This window comes from Pteronotus mesoamericanus, unplaced genomic scaffold (assembly GCF_021234165.1).
Source record: "Pteronotus mesoamericanus isolate MK-2021 breed Mesoamerican mustached bat unplaced genomic scaffold, CSHL_Meso_final contig_2, whole genome shotgun sequence".
In the NCBI taxonomy this organism is placed as follows: Eukaryota; Metazoa; Chordata; class Mammalia; order Chiroptera; family Mormoopidae; genus Pteronotus; species Pteronotus mesoamericanus.
In genome coordinates, this window is record NW_026555084.1 from 8,245,897 (window position 1) to 8,263,429 (window position 17,533).

A 17,533-nucleotide genomic window follows, 5' to 3' on the forward strand; every position below is an offset into this window, starting at 1 on the left:
AAAGTTAGTATCTCACAAATAATTCTGGTGCTCTCTTTGGCAGCACATATACAGAAGTAATTCTAGTGGGAGAGTAACTGAACCTAATTGTCAAGTACTGTGAGTATCTCTATGGTATCCATACTATCCATCTAGGTACTCTATGGTATCTAGATTCAGACTGACATGAAATTAAAACAGCAATGCAAGTAGATCTAATTCTTATCTGCTTTAAAAATGTCAAAAATTTGTTTTCGTATGTTATCCTACTTTAACATAGTTCAACAAAGTCTGAGACTGGCGTTTATTTTGTATCTTATTTATCTTTTGTTAATAAAGATATATAATTAAGAATACTCGAGTGTGTATGAAATGGTTTATAGCATTATTTCAAATACCTGCTCGAAAAGTGGTGGTTGATAGGGCTCTGAGGGAGCCTGGGTTAGTTTGTGAGTTTGAAATCAGAAATTTTCAGGGTCCTTTTCCTCAAAAAATGTGTCACCTGCCCTTCCTGGGCCTCTGTTCCCACTCCTGTGAAACCTAATTTACTGATTTTAGGAAGAATTCTGTAATATCTGAAATCATGTCTTATTTGCATTTCAATTAGGAAGAAAGGTAATACCTAGAATATTTCTCAAGACATGTGCTTTGATTTTATCTCAATAATAGCTGCCTTTTGAGTGCTGGAACTCCTATATATAGGAGTTACGTTATATGTGCTGTAATTTCTATGTATAACATCTCAAAATTAAGCATGTGGACTTAATGACTCCTAGTAGTTTGCTCAAGGTCTAAGAGTTTACAATGTTGGATCCAGGACATGACACCAGAGTATCTCTGACTCTAAAGCCCACTCCTTTCTCTAGTATGTAAGGCCTGGTTCTGGGGCCAGAAAGACGGGTCTTTGGCAATTTCTTCCATTAACAGAAACCTTGAGCAGGCCCTCAGTCTGTACCAAGTTCACCCCCAACACCTGAGGAGACATCTGTCCTGCATTCTTACGCACTCCCTGGCCCTTCAGCCTTGTGGGATGCTTCTGACAAGATTGACTATACAAAAAAAAGGAAAAGAAAAGAAATGAATAAAGTGCCATTTCCTTAAGCATATAAGAATTCTGGACGAAAATATCCCCCACATAGGAAAGAGGGCTGTAACTGGGTTTGTTTCTTTAAACAGTGTTTTCTGGTTCCTCCTTTGGAGTTTCTCTCTAAAGTATCTCCCATCTAGGTTTATTGCTTTATGGTACTGTTAAAAAGAATTATGAATAAAAATCTTCTCTCTAGAAGAGATGACGATTCTCAGGAAATGAGTCCACATGCTCCAATTTAAGGAAGGGGTTGGGGGTGGCCTGCATGGGCAAGACCTGAGCCCTGGAAGCGCGTCCTCCACTGTATCTTAACGGACTGTACAGCCTGTTCCGTTGGCCTGAATGTGTAATTTGGGAGAACAATGAACTTCTCTTTTTCGTCATTGATTCCACACAGCAAATGGTACATTATTGGAGTTTTACAAGCTCAACCTGACACGCTCTAAAATTTTATTTCCAAAGCTCTGAAGAGCTATGAGACTTTGCAGTGCCTTCCATTCCTTCCATTCTTTTTTCTGGCATTCTTTCTGGCAGACAAAATGAAGGGGAAAATTTCCAGCTCCAAGAACACAATCTTCCAAAAAAAGTGGTCTGGGGCTGAAGGGCGGAGGGGGAGAGCCAACGCGCATGCTCCTGATCCAAGCCCCAGGGCCCCGGGCCGCTGCTAATGCGCCTGCGTGCCGGGAGTCGCCGCGCCCCGTCTGCGGGCGGGAAGCCAGCCGCAGAACCCGGATGGAAGCCTGGCCAGCGCGGCTAGGGAGGAGGTGGCTGCGGGTGCATCTGTGCCACCTCTCTCCGCAGGTTCCTGCTCTGGGGTCGCATCTAAGGAACCGCCGCCTAGACTGGTTCCGGCGCCCAGGGACTAGGCCCCGGCCAAAGCAGAAAGGGACCTGGAGCCTGAAACTGGCGCCTAAAGGAAGCCCGAGCATCCTTGGGGCCTGCGCCTCGGGCTCGGAGAGGGGCGGGTGGAGACCGAGCCGAGTCTTCCTTCTTCGCCGCCGGCGCCCTGCGCTGGCCGGGGCAGCCTCCTAAGCGTCCTTAATAACCAGCAGGTCCTTGCTGCCACTTACGAGCTGCGTGTGCCTTCCACACATGCTCATAATTAAACATCCCAACGAGCCTATCAGGTAGGTACTATTGTCATCCCCAGTTGAGAAACTGAGGCTTGGAAAGGACCCAGTCTGTAAGTGACAAAGCCAGGACCACAGGCTTTTGCCTCTGGAACATTTGCTCGTCCCTTTCCCCCTGGCTATTTGCTTTTAACAGTGAACTGCAATGATTAAATCCGCTGCCTGCCCGGACACCCGAACCTGGCATAGGCTAGACAGAAGTTGAATTTGGTTTGGAGTTTCAGGTTTCAACTGCGCTGGGGTGTTGTCACTGCCGAAATGTGTATGTGTTAGCATTCCCCAAATATTTGTTATGGGAATGTTCACCTTTAACTATTTTTTCTCTCAATCGTGAACCTTTTTCGTAGCTACCCTTATACTTGATCGACTTGCAAAAACATTCTACTTTGTTTTATCAGAGTTTGCATCCTAAGATATTTTTTTAAAAATCCTAAAAAAATAATGACATCTATCTTGATGAGATATTGCTTTTTGTTTGCTTATTTTCCTGTTTATTGTGGAAATTTTACAGCATACATAAAAATAGAAAACTGAATATGTGTACCCATCGGATGATCCACCTTCTATAGTTAACATCTCAGGGCCGATCTTATTTCTTCTATCTCCCCAACCCCCGCCCTTCGTGTTCGCGCGCGTGCGTGCCGAAGTTCACTATATCGAAGGAAACCCCCGACATCTTACCATGTCACTCGTAAATAGTTGAGTCTGTATTTCTAATAAATGAGGTCTTTTTTTCAAACACGATCATACCATTATCACAGCTGTTTAAATAAACAATGACGCCGTACTACGATGATGCTTTCTTAATGTTTCCATATTTTAGAACATTGTGACTACAAAGTGTACCACAAAGGGCAGAGTGGAAATTGTAAGGTTCTAAAACTCACGAAAGCTTTTTGGGTAGTAAGTTCATCTTTGAGGATCTTGAACATTTTTGCTACCTATCCTAGGTAAGAATACTATAAATGAATTTTTCTAAAACGTCTTTGGTTGAAAACAGGTAAATCTTGAGTAACATAATCAGGGTGGTTAAATGGATGCCTAACTAACTGGTCCTGTAACTTTTAATGAGACTGAAGGCAAAAGCTCTGCCTTCCTCGCCTCCAAATATACATGGTAAACACAAAGGTGGGCAGAAGCAGGTTTACAGTCATGAGTATATGAGACAGTTTATTCTGGTATTAATAGTTGGTTATTCTATTATTTATTTATATTACAACTGTAAACCTACATTCGACTACCCTGCACATAACAATACAGAAAGATACATATTTATTATGTTGATATCATAGTTGTATTGTTGTCAGTTAGAAGAGGTTCTGAACACAGTTGGCCCTCTAGTCTCAGTACTTGACAAAAGAAGGCTTAAGATTAGCTTTTTAAACTTTAAGTTGCCTTTATTGATTGGCAGACACCTTCCAGTGTTTTAGTTACTATTCACAAGAATTATCTAAAGTGCTTCTTGAGAACACTGATTCTGGGCCCCTATTCCAGAGCTAGGAAATCGGAATCTCGTGTGGGTGGGGCCCAGGAATTTTAAGGCATTTTAGCAAGAGCCCTAGATGATTCCTCCATTTACTAAACTAGAAAACCACTGCCTTGAATTCAGCCAAATCTTTGGAATGCTGCTTATTTTCCTTTCATTGTTTCAGCTTTTCTTGACTGCTTTTACGAAGGGATAATTATATGAAAAAGCATCATGAAATTTCTGTTGTAATTAAGAGAATAAGAGAAATTTTCTGAAGTCTTGATAACAAGAATAATTGTGTTTCTCCTAAGCAACTTGTTTTGCTTTTCTATATAGACAGTATGAACCATGGGCTGATAGTCTGTTACTCTTTAACAGCAGGAAGCTCTGAGCCAAATGTGTGTCCTAGTTCTGTGTCAAGGGTGGCTTAGTCAGACCTGTTAGAAGTCCTCTGCCTAGATTGGAGTCAAAGCCCCTCAAGGATCGAATAGTTTTACAGCCCTTTTTAACCCTTAGCTTTTGAGTTGGCTAAAAGGTCCATTTAGTTTTTTCCGTAAAATAAAAGACACATTTTTCATTGTTACCAATATATTTATTGACTTGACTATTTTGAGTATGTTGCCTATCTCCTGCTGTTGGCTTCTAGTGGATAGAAGCCCAGGGTGCTGCTAAACATCTTCCAATGCATAAGATACCCCCACAGCAAAGAATTATTTGGCCAAAGTGTCAACAGTACCAAGAAACTTCACAAACCATTTTTGACATGTTCAACTGGTCACAGCACCTTCTCCATACACTGCACAGATCTTTTTTTGCACTTCAGTTGCATTTCTACCTTTCTTGAAATAATAAAGCATGATATGCCTAAAAATGTTGTGTATCTTCTTCTATCTTCAGTACTGAAATGGCTGCACAAAAATTCAATTTTGGTAAGTTGTTTTTAATGCACAGTCATATGACTACTGTCACAATACAATCTGACAATTGTTTAGAATGAAGTTAAAGACCACTAAGTGCTACTAGATCCATCGTATGGAAAAAACTAAAAGAACTTTTTGACCAACTCCATGTTAAAAGGAACTAACCACTCTCTCAAAATACCAACCCTTCCTTATTGTATTTAGTGAATTATTTCCTTCTCTATTCAGTGCTGCACAACAGGGGCTGTGCATACATTATTGGCCCAGAATGGAAGGAGGGGACAGTAATGAGATGCCCTTTCTGGGCACCAAAATGTACCAGATTTGTTTGGAACATACATCTTTGAAAGCAAATTAAGCCATAACGGCAGTTCACCGGTAGAGGACTTAAGAGAATTCACAACTTGCATAAACCCAAATCTCCCATGTATACCTTGCTGGACATTAGCTGTAAGTTTCACATTGTAAATTTCACATGACATTCACATTGGAATGTCATTGCTGGCATGGCTTGCTTTGAACTGACATCTTACAGGCTTTTTCTTGACATGAATCCAGATGAAGGATGGCATGTGATGGGGCTTTGTTTTAATTTGGTTAGCCACTGATTTTTAATGTGTGGGTTATATTTTACTCCCAAAGCAAAATTCTGCGGCATCTCTGGCATACTACCTGAAAATTTGGGGGTGCCATGTCGAAGAAACGCAAATGGGATGATGACTATGTTCGTTACTGGTTCACCTGTACAACGGAGGTTGACGGAACGCAACGCCCACAGTGCGTATTGTGTAACTCGGTGTTTTCAAATGCTGACCTCAGACCATCAAAACTGTCTGACCATTTTAACAGACAGCATGGCGGTGTCGGTGGGCATGATCTCAATAGCCTGAAGCATATGCCAGCACCATCTGATCAGAGCGAAACCTTGAAAGCATTTGGAGTTGCATCCCAAGAGGATGCCTTATTACAAGCATCCTATCAGTTTGCCTATTTATGTGCCAAGGAGAAGAATCCTCATACAATAGCTGAAAAATTGGTGAAACCCTGTGCATTGGAAATAGCACATATAGTTTTGGGACCAGATGCACAAAAGAAGCTTCAGCAGGTTCCCTTATCAGATGATGTGATCCATTCTAGAATTGATGAAATGAGCAAGGATATCTTACAGCAAGTTCTAGAAGATATCAAAGCCAGTCCTCTTCAGGTGGGCATTCAGCTTGCTGAGACAACGGACATGGATGACTGCAGTCAGCTGATGGCATTTGTGCGCTACATAAAAGAAAGAGAGATCATAGAAGAATTCCTCTTCTGTGAACCATTGCAGTTAACCATGAAAGGAAAGGATGTGTTCAATCTCTTCAGAGACTTCTTTATGAAGCATAAGATAGGACTTGATGTATGTGGCTCTGTTTGTACTGATGGTGCCTCATCTATGCTAGGAGAAAATTCAGAATTTGTTGCTTATGTGAAAAAAGAGGTGCCTCATATTGTGATTACACATTGTTTGTTGAACCCTCATGAACTTGTCACAAAGACATTGCCTACAAAGCTGAGGGACGCTCTGTTTACTGTCGTGAGGGTAATAAATTTCATCAAAGGGCGAGCTCCGAATCATCGCCTGTTTCAGGCCTTTTTTGAAGAGATTGGAATAGAGTACAGTGTCCTCCTTTTCCATACCGAAATGAGGTGGCTTTCCCGGGGCCAAATACTTACCCATATTTTTGAAATGTATGAAGAAATAAATCAGTTTCTTCACCACCAAAACAGTAGTTTAGTTAATGGCTTTGAAAATAAAGAGTTTAAAATTCACCTAGCCTACCTTGCAGATTTATTCAAACACCTAAATGAGCTTAGTGCATCCATGCAAAGGACTGGGATGAACACGGTATCAGCTAGAGAGAAGTTATCTGCTTTTGTCAGGAAGTTTCCATTTTGGCTAAAGCGAATTGAGAAAAGAAATTTCACCAACTTTCCTTTCCTTGAAGAAATAATTGTTTCAGATGACGAAGCGGGAAGCATTGCAGCTGAAATCACACTGCATCTCCAACAGTTAAACAACTCCTTCCATGGCTATTTTTCCGTTGGAGATCTTGAGGAGGCGAGTAAATGGATACTGGATCCATTTCTTTTTAACCTGGATTTTGTTGATGATGGTTATTTAATGAAAAATGATCTTGCCGAATTACGAGCTAGTGGCCAAATTTTAATGGAATTTGAGACAATGAAGCTTGAGGATTTCTGGTGTGTTCAGTTCACAGTGTTTCCAGACCTGGCAAAGACAGCTCTAGAAATCCTTATGCCATTTGCATCAACGTACCTTTGTGAATTGGGATTTTCATCACTTTTACATTTTAAAACAAAATCCAGAAGCTGCATTAATATGAGTGAAGACATCCGTGTGGCTATTTCAAAAAAAGTTCCTCGTTTCTCAGACATCATTGAACAAAAGCTACAGCTACAGCAGAAGTCACTGTAAGCTGATATACTTGTTTTTTAATGTGTAATTTTCAATATATTCTTAATTTCATTGTAAAATTAAGCTACAATTCTGTCTCTTTCCTTTTATATATCTGGTATACTGAATCCTATGTTTAAAAAATTTAGCATCTTTAACTTTTAATTTTCACATGAGTCATGTGCAAATGTTTTATAAAAATGCAAGCAGCAGAAAATATTACCACTGCCTAGTTAATATGTAGGATTCTTCTAAATATCTGTTTAACCTGTTGATGTGATACATTAAAAAGACAGCCCAGCACTAGGATATCCAGCAAAATGGTGCACTAGGCTAAGGACTGGAGCCAAGAAGGCAAAAAAGACCCAGAACACGCATCTTCATGTTAAGAGTAAAAGTCAAAGGACAAAATGACAGGCTGAGTCTTCTCATGTCTGTGAGGGTTGTTATGGGGAGGTTAGTGAAATCAGAAGAGGATTATGAAATGTTCTAGTGGTAGAAGGGATGATTCTAGTTTGCATAGGGTTTATTTTTAAATGTATTCTTCGGAGTTAGTCTCACAGTGTCCATTCCTCTAGCTATCATGCTCTAAATACGACATTAATAAATATCCTAATATCCTATTAGTCACTCTTTGTCTTCTTTTAAGTTCCATCAGGACTCAAAGTCATAGAGGCTACAAAAAGACGATCCCAGAGCCTTGCGCCAGAGATTCTGAGTTCACAGGGCTGGGATATGATCAAGAATCCTCATTCTTAACCAGCTTTGCAGTGGTTCTGATGGAGTCATTGGTCTTCTGACCTCATCTTATTTCTCCTACACTTATTTTTCCTTTACTCCAGTTTCCTCTCTTATTTTATATCTTATATATATATATTTTTTTTATTTTTTAAAAAAAGATTTTATTTATTTTTAGAGAAAGGGGAGAGATGGAGAAAAAGAGGGCAAGAAACATCAGTGTGTGAGAGATACATCCACTAATTGCCTATCACATGCCCCCAATTGGGGACCTGGCCCACAACCCAAGAGTGTGCCCTGACTGGGAATTGAACCAGTGACCTTACCGTTGGGAGGCCAGCACTCAATCGACTGAGTCACACCAGCCAGGGCCTTATATGTATTTTTCTAATGTAGTTTAAAACTTTCATATGGACCAGAATATAAATAATAAGTTGACATGAAGACACTGTAGTAATTAGGGGCCATGAGAAAGTTTCCCATGGGAATTTAAATTGATGTACTCTTTCTGAATGATAGTTTGGCAAGATATGTTTTTAATGTCAATAAATTTACATTTTTATGTCGGAACTTTATTGTTCAATCAAAGTGCTGTGTGCTCAAGGCTGGGAAACAAATGAGTTCAATAATGCAAAGCTGCAGTCTTCTTCCTGCCCAATTTCCTTAGCCATTTTTACTTTAACAGTTCATGCTTCTATCCCTAAAGCTAGGTAATATACCAAAGGCATATGCCAATTTTGACTTATCTTTAGAAGTTATATATTGACTCCTCTAGATGATAAGTAAGGTTTGAATGTATAAAACATCCATCTCCTTTCCTGCTACTCTTAATTTTTTTATCATTATGATACTAATTTTAGTCCCTCTATTGATTATTCATATCCCTTTGATTGAGAACTTTTCCCTCTAGGAATTGACCACATAGAAGAATCAGGGATTTCCACAAAGTTTTATTTATAAGGTGGGTAATCACAGCATTTTATAATAGTGAAAAATTGGGGGACAGGGAACACCTAGAGGGGAACAGAATGACTACCAAAGTCAGATGCCACTTGAATACTGCAAATGGAAGTTTATATTGTCTGCACAAAACTGAATGTTATCATCATCTATCAAAATACTTTTGTTAATAAATACATGCCTTCTTTCATTTAAAAATGTAGTTACAAAATATGTCTTAATTTTTTCTGGTATAATCCAATGTCAAGGGCAGTTGGAAAAATTTCCTAAGTTAGTAAAGGAATAAACCTGGATGAATCTGTGTAATGCTTAATACATTTGCATATCTAAGGGTAGGAAGGCGTTAGGATGGGAGCCAGTGCGTGTGTGAAGCCTGGAACCTAAAGCACAGGACCAGAACGAGGATGAAATGCCAGAGGCAAACGACCTTTCATAGACAGTCTTTCATGAAGTCCACTAGAATTCTACCTTAGATAATATTCGTTCATTTCTGCTCAAAAACAAACAACCCAGAGGACGTTTTAAAGGAAATAGCTGGTTTTTTAAGTTCATCTTCAAATTCTACAACAGTTTATTTTCCTTGATCAAATGAAAGAGACCCCATTATCTGCTAAACTGAAGAAACAATTTTTTTTTAGTTTAAAAATCTCTCACAATGGTATGCATATTGGCACATATAAATCGTATGTGTTGGTTTCTTCTTCTCCAAGGAAGAGATAATTTTCCTGTATTTTTACTGTATCATTAAGGTCATTGATAAATTGCAAGAAGGAGCCAGACAAGATAAAGACGTAATCTTTATGACCAGCAGGTGTCACTCTGTGCATGACTGGTTGAAAGTAAACTTTCTGCATTACAGTTTTGCCAAATACCTGATTTTAAACATCCCTAGAAAACCAATTAGTAGCTCAAATTAAAATGTCCCACCTGAGCCTCTGCAGGCTGAAAACTGGCAGATAACTCTGCTGGAGCAACTGCCAGACTACAAGAAATCATTGGGAAACCAGGGTGGGAAAAAGAAGGTACAAATGGCTTTTTCTCTAAAACTGACTCAATCATGTTGATGTTTGACATCTTGGCTGCTTTTCTAAGTCACAAAAAACTCTTGAAATGGGTGGGTAGGTCAGCATTTTCAGACATCATTCAATGGAAATTAAAACCAAATAAAAGATAAATTTTACAATATATTATGTCTCAGTTTTTAAAAAATTAGGCCCTCAATACTTTATAGAATCCTTTTAGCACTAAATTCAAAATATTTTAAGCTTGGCTTTTGTATCTACCAAGCATTTGGAAAAAATCAAATTTGAAGCTTTTAATTTACCTTAATTTAAAGGTCAGCATAAGGTGATTGTCTAATTCATTGTATTTTGTTCTTAAAAAAAAAAAAAAAAAGACCTAAGGCTATTTTCCTAGTGTTTTACAGTTCTGCTCTAAATCTCACAGCAAGGACTCCAGCAGTAGCTCAGCTCCTTAGCAGCTGTGGAACCTCCATAGCTCTCAGTGAATAGGAATCAAGTGGTCTGGCAGACCAGTCATCTCTTATTTTGCCCTGCTCAGTATTCATTCACCTGCTTCTTTAAATAATAGCACCTTTTTTTTAATTTGAGGAACTCTCCTTACCCCACTGTCGGTCTGTCTGGCTAGTTAGAGCCAGCTCCAATACTTTTGCTGGAATTAATGGAGAAGATACTATACTCGCCAACTAGCAGGATGTTGAGTCTGGAGCATCCAAGGATCAACTTTGCCAGCAAAGGATGAAGCTGCAGAAACAAAGCCCAGAAAAGGAAAGATATAAGTCCCTTATGACATTGCTTCCACCCCTAAATGCAGTCATGTTTTTTCTTTTTTTCCATTCAGTCATATGAGCTGACAGATTCCCTCTTTTGCTCACGGCTGTTAGTTTCCTGTCGCATGCAACCAAAAAGACTTGCTTCATATACTTGGTTATTATGAATGGCCGATGGGAAAGTTTGGACTCCATTCATTTTATTGTGTGACTGTACAGCCCTCACCTACCCTGGGCCTCAGTTTTCTTCCCTGTAAGAGGACACAGTTACACAAGTTTTCCCAAGAGAACCTTTTCATTTTTTCCCACAAAGGCCATGCTTTATTTGCTTAATTTTGGAATTTTTGTGACATATCATTATAAAGAAACTGTCCTAGATATAAATGGAAAACTAAGATGTTTTTGTTGTTGTTGTTTTTTGTTTTGGTTAGGGATTTTTGTTTGTTTTTGATTTTTGTTTTTCATAGTAGGATCAGTTTGGTTTCTGCAGCAGTTTCTATTTATCATTTCTACTAACAAAAGCCTCATGCTATAATTTTGGAGACTCACCCTTTATCAGGTTTACTTTTTTTTTTTTTCCTGGAACTGATCTTTATCCAAATTTTCAGTATTTTACTTTTATACTTTATCCCCAGTGTTTTATTGTAAAAAGTCTCAAACATACCAAAAACTTGGAAGAGTAACACAATGAACACCAATATGCCTGTTTTCTAGATTCAGAAACATTTCAGTTAACATTTTGATGCAGCTGTTTGTTTATATAAATGCATAGTTATTCATGTATCAAACAGGGTCCAGTAAGAAAGAGAAACCATACCAGTGTTTAAACAAATACAACCTACAATAAAGAATCATTAACTAGGTATTAGAGAACTGGAAAGGCAAAAGGGGATAGAGATAGTAAATTCTGGAAGCGGCGAGCATCACTAGGGCTTCTCTAGTGATGAACAAGAGAAGAGGCTGAGATTAAAAAGGGGATTCCTTGGAAGTAAGACTCAGTGTCTGAGGAAGGAGCATGACTAGGTTGGCATGTGTCTCAGGGGCATGAAAGTCTGCGGAGCTCACACCAGCCCGCTGGTGCTGCCACCTCTGAGTGCATGGCGAGGCTAGCTCTGGAAGCGTGGAAAAAGCTGAACCTTTACACCAGTTAGTTTCTTCTGCTACTGGCCCCGCGTCTCACTGCAGCATGGACTTGCTGTAGGGCCTTCCCTGCACTCAGAACTGCAGCGTTAGAGAAAATGGGCTAGAGTGATACGAGTGTGGTCTATGTTGGCCAACAGACGGGCCTCCAAATCTCTCCATTATAAAGGCATGCTTCTCCTTTTGAACTTTTTTAAGAGGGTGTTTTATTTTTACTATGTGCTACAGCCTCGTGTAAAGTCAAAACATGACAGTGAAGGCTGCGTCTCCTACCTCAGCTCTTAGCTCCACGGTCCTTCCCAGAGGCAGCCACTCTTACCAGGTTATTTTTAAACAGATGGTTATACATAAACATGTACATTTTCATAAGTGGTAGCACGTTACACACTCTTCTATGCTGTAGGGTTTTTAATTTTTTTTTATTATACACATCATAGATTAAGTGAATGAGATGTGTACAGCTAAGTGTCAGCGTTATTTAAAAGAAATCTATTGGAATACAAGATTTGGAGAAAGTTGCCTCCTTCACAACAGCTAACAGACAAAAAGTTTCTAGCCACTAGCTAAATTTCATTTATGCAGTTTAATCATGCCTCATTTTCTCAGCCTGGGATTTCTTTTTTTCTTCCAAACCAAAGGGCAGGGATAGACCCTTTTTTCTCATATTCACTCCCAAAATGATGCTGGCAAAGCCTTGGTTCCTATATTCATTCATAGGCTGCTTTCTCAAAGCTTGATCCTATAAAGCAGAAGACTCTCCAGAAGTGTATAACCTGTGGCCCGCTGGCCGCATGCAGCTCAGGATGGTTTTGAGTGCATCACAACATAAAATCGTAAATTTACTTAAAACATGAGGTTTTTTTTTCTTTTTATTAGTGTTGTATATTTAATGTGTGGCCCAAGACAACTTCCAGTGTGGCCCAAAGACGCCAAAAGGCTGGACACCCCTGCCAGAGCATTACCCTCAAATCAAACGTCTGCTCATTTCTGACCCCCACACTGAGTTGTGAAACCTCATCAAGAGCTTGTTGCATCAGATTCCAAAATGAGTTCTCCCCAACTGAGGCCCTTCAAGTTACATCTGGAAACAGGCTGGATCTCTTCTGGGTCGTTTCCCATTGAGTTAAGTGGTGTCTATTTTGGTCTGACTTCATTTGTGCTGGGGCTCTAGCTGGCTCAGGACTTCAACTCTCCCAAATCCTTAGACCAGAAGAGCCTCGCCGAACTCCCTGGTTCTTCTGTTCCTTCCCAGGAAATCCACCCTGCCTGTTGAAGCCCTCTGCCCTGCTAAATACGGCCTAGTAGACAGCACTTACGCGCGAGTGGGCCAGACCTGCACTCGTGTCCCAACCCTGCCCCTCTCTCCCCAGGGAACACTGGGAAGAGGGCCTGCTTCTGTGCCTCAGTTTCCTCAGCTGTATCAGGGGAGAAATACTCGTCTCAAACTTTGAGGATTGCAGCAGACTGCTCTTTAAAATATTTTTTTATGCAAGTATGTAATTGTTAGGGATTTATTACTACTCTCTAAACTCTGCCGTATCACCAGATCCAGTGTACCCGTAAGAGCAAAGGAAGACTTTCCAAGAACTGTAACACAGCATATACTTTTTAAAAAAAAAATTTTATTGAGGAGAGGGATGTAAATAAGTAATAGATTTGTATGGTTTTAAAAATTAAATTGTTCCAAAAGACATGAAGTAAAAAATAAGTCTCCCTCTACCACTATTTTCCAGTTGCCCTCTCCAGAGACAACTTCTTGTGTTATAATTTTTTTGTATATCCTTCTGGATATAGGTTATGCTCCCACATCCATGTGTTTGTGTGTGTTTTCCTCATCTCTTCTTTATTTAACTTGAATGGTAGAAAGCTAAACACACTGTTCTGCTCCTCCTTTTTCTCACTAAACAATGTATCTTGGAGATAACTCCATAACAGTACATAGAGGTCTGCCTCTGTGTATATAAAATGATTTATTTAGTCCCCTATTGCTAGGCATTTAGATTGTGTCCAGTCTTCTATCAGTTCAAACGGGTTGCAAAAAAACATCCTTATACTCACTTTCAAGATACATTACAGGAAATAGAACAGCTATGTCAAAAAATAAATTATATATTATTCATTTTTATAAATCTGCAAAGCTTCCCTTGCAGTTCAGCTGTCATCTTGTTTCATTCTAAGTGACATGATGCACAGAGCTGCCAGCATTCACTCCAGCATCGTGGTCTTTCTGTGGCAGCAAGTCCTCTATGTCCACAGCTGTCCCCAGCTCTGCCGTATTAGTGAGACTCCATCTGGGATGACCTCACGCTGGAGACCTTTGCAGCCCCAAAGCCCCTTGTTGAAAGTAAATATTGGCAGCTTGGGTCTTGGCCGTTATCGGTTTGAAATGATTCAGCAATCATTTTTAAACAGCCTTTTGTACAAAAATTGAAGAAAAGAAAGGGTTGAAAGAGGCAAACAGGAAGGCCTACATTTTAATTATGGATGCAACACAAAATGGCCTTGGATTTTCTATGTCTCAACTGTACAGCTAGCTGCCAAGTCACTGAAGATCTCTGGACCTCTTTGTCCTCATGTGAAATGAAGAGCACAGACCAAATTATTTCTCAGGACCCTTCCTGTTTTGAGATTCTGAAGGTTCAGATAGAGTGTAGGTCAAGGGCACTTGTCCTCGCAACCTCACTGTGTTGAGAAAGCAAGAGATGTCACACATCAGTCTACCATTAATATCCAGATGGTGGAACTGACCAGGGATTTAGACAGTGATGTGCTGGTAAATAGGTTGGGGGCTTAGATGGAGGAAAGACAGCCTTGATTTGTAGCATTTGCTGATTTCCATAGTCTAATTACTCCCGCTATGACAATTTCAAACTGCTAATGAGAACCGCCACTGAACTCTGCAAGAGAGGCACAGAGTTGGCCGCTGGCTTCAGCAAACGATCTGTTAGGAATCAAAGAAAGGAATTCAAAGAAAGCATTTTCTTCAGACTGTTCTGTGTTGTGAGGACTTCATGAAAGAGTAGAGATTTGATGTAGACATTGAAGAATACCATACTGAGGTATTTTCACGATAACCGACAAACAATTCAAGCTAGCTTAAACAAAGAAGGAAAATATGAGAAAGCGAATGTTCTAGCACAGGAATCTGAACAAAGGATGTAATATGTAGTCATAGCACTTGCTCTCCACCTTTCAGCCCTTGCATCTGCTTTAATTAGTGTACTGATGTCATTGTCTCCTGCCATAAGCAGGCTTCCTCCCGGTGGCAGGAAATAGGCTCTGGGCAACCCAGGGCTATGTGCTCACAGTTAACCAGTCAGAAGAAAAACAGTGCCTTCCCATGGAGATCACATGAAAAGACCGATTGGCTCTGCTTGGGCCTCATGCCCGCCACCTGGGCTCTTAACTGCACACAAAAGGAAAGGGTACCTGGTCCACATGCCTCTGCAGCCAGAGGGCAGGCAGAGCACTGGAAGGGACCACTCTCCCTGCCACTCCATACGCATGAGAGCCACCCATACAGAGTTCCCCAGTGGACAGAGGGATACTGGCAGATAAGAGCCATGAATTTCTCATAGACATATGGGCAAGGCTTTGTGAAGCACAAGAGTGGGTACTAGTCAGAGGAAGCTGCATAATTGGAGGTACAGAAACATAAAAGTTGAAGGTGCATCTAGGAGCCAGCAAGAAAACCCCCTGACCAAAGCAGGGGTACTTACTGGGCAGTGGTTCTCAATGAAGGGTGATTTTGCCCCTGTCAAGACATTTGGCAACATCAGGAGATATTTCTGGTTGTTACAACGGGGGAGGGGACAAGGGGGACTACTATTTTCATTAGAGGATAGAGGCCAGAGATCCTGTTAAGCATCGTACGATGCACAGGACGGTCCCCACAAATGAAGAATGTCCAGCCTCAAATGTCAATAGTACCGAGGTTGAGAAACCCTGACATATAGGAAAAACAGGAGAAATGGCTGGAAGGATGTGAAAACAGAGGGCTCTCAGGCTATGAAAGGCTAAGATGTTTGGGTTTTATGCTGCAACTATTACACAGGGGAGGATTCGAAAGATGTAAAGAAAGGATTAATGGCTTTTACACACTCTCGTCCTCCTGCCTGGCACCTCTCTCCACGCCTCCTTTTCCACCTTTTCATAACTAGCCTTTTTTGTCCTTTGCAACACAGCTTAAATGTTACCTATGTAAGAGACCTTCCAGGCCTCCCCATCAAACTACGTTCTCTTGCAGGCTGCACCCCACCATTCTCTCTCACAGCTCCCTCTTCTTTTCCTTCATAACTTTTATCACAGTTTTGCATTGTATGTTTATTTGGGTGCTAATTGAACTTCTGTATCCTCGTAAAGCACCATGGTGGCAAGACCTTGCTTATTTGTTCATACTGTGAGCCCAACGTCAAGCAGAGTGCCTTGTAGTTGTTTCATATCTAATCAGTTAATTAATTTGAAGGCTGATTATAGGACTGAAGAGAGGTTGAAGACAGGAGGTGGAATTGAGAGGGGGAAGAAAGGCAGGCAGTCCTCTGGGTTCCATCCCTGCTTGTTCTGATCCACACTCATCTCCCTTCTCGACGCTCATGACACATCAACTAGGGTTCAAGTGAAGATGCAGAACCATTCTAGTTACTTGAAGCAGACAGGATTTACTGTAGAGAATCAAGTGAATTCAGAATTGCTGCAGAACGAACTTGGCCTGGCCTGGGCCCCCAGGAATGATTCCCAGAACGCCCACACAGTACTGACCTCACAAGGGAGCTCCACTTTCTGCCACAATGGGGAAGCCCAGAGTTCGGGGAGGAGCTACTGGTCCAGCCTAGCTACAGGAACACACCATCTCAGATGTAATCGGGGCACCAGGAGCTACTGCCAGAACTCCAGAGCCGTGCTGCATCTTTGGGTCAACACCAGCAAAAGGGATTCCTCCCGAGCTGCTGCCTCCTCCACCTAATTCAGTTTCTTTAAAAATTTGGGTCTTGCACAAGCACACAGGCCTGGCTAAATCTAAATTACAATGAGAACTCCAGCACCGAGGAGTCTGGGAAATGGGTTTTTCATTTTCCAGCCTCTGTAGTATATAAAGGAAGGCATACCTGAGACAGGTTCGAACAGATGTAGGACAAGGCTAAATACTACATCTGTGGCTGTGAATGTCACGATGTCATTCATCTTTTCTTGTTCAGTGCTGGGCGTGTTCTCTAGGAATGAACAGATGTGAAATGAACTGAATCAAACAAAGGAGAATAGCCTCCTCCTTTCTTATAACACTTTGTACCCTCCTTATGGTACTACTACATTTTGCTTCTTAGAGGAATGTGCATTCTTATTTATTTTCCTTGTAGACCAGAAATTCATCTCCTTGTCTCCGTACCCATAATGGATGTTTGCAGGCCTGAGTTACACACAGAAATGGCTAGAGTGAGGGAGTCCTGAGCCCCATTTAGCTTGAGGCAGCTCCTGGAGCAGCCACCCCCTGAGTACTTTGGAGTTCCTGCCACGTGGAGCCATCACCTCTGCAAGTGCCCACGGGACAAAGCCCCAGGGAGTCTGCTTGGCTTCAGGAGACCGAGGTTCCAGGGCGCCTTCCAAACCTGGAAAACCATCCACATTCATCCGTCCATTTACGCAGCCAGGACACATTTATTAAATGCTTGCTGGGTGCCAAGCGTTAACCTTCTTACCAGCAAGAGGGGCTAGTGGTCTCAACCTCTGCTGCTGTGGAGCCCCAAAGGTAACATGCAGAGATTCCTGCTCTACCCTGGGAAGGGGGCTTTCCTGAGCCCTTTAGGTTCCAAATGGGCTCCAGGCATCCTAAGCAGGGTTTCCTCACTTTTTCCATTCCAGACACATCTGGG

At 41.1% G+C, this 17,533-nt stretch overlaps 1 protein-coding gene across 1 annotated transcript; it reads left to right on the forward strand.

Annotated features, from left to right (window-relative positions):
* Positions 1–1,853: 1,853 nt before the first annotated feature.
* On the forward strand, positions 1,854–7,060 carry FAM200C (family with sequence similarity 200 member C). Its single transcript, XM_054567885.1, has 2 exons — positions 1,854–2,193; positions 5,227–7,060. Exon 2 carries the CDS (start codon positions 5,276–5,278, stop codon positions 7,058–7,060), a length of 1,785 nt encoding a protein of 594 aa, XP_054423860.1. The 5' UTR covers positions 1,854–2,193; positions 5,227–5,275.
* The last annotated feature ends 10,473 nt before the right edge of the window (positions 7,061–17,533 follow it).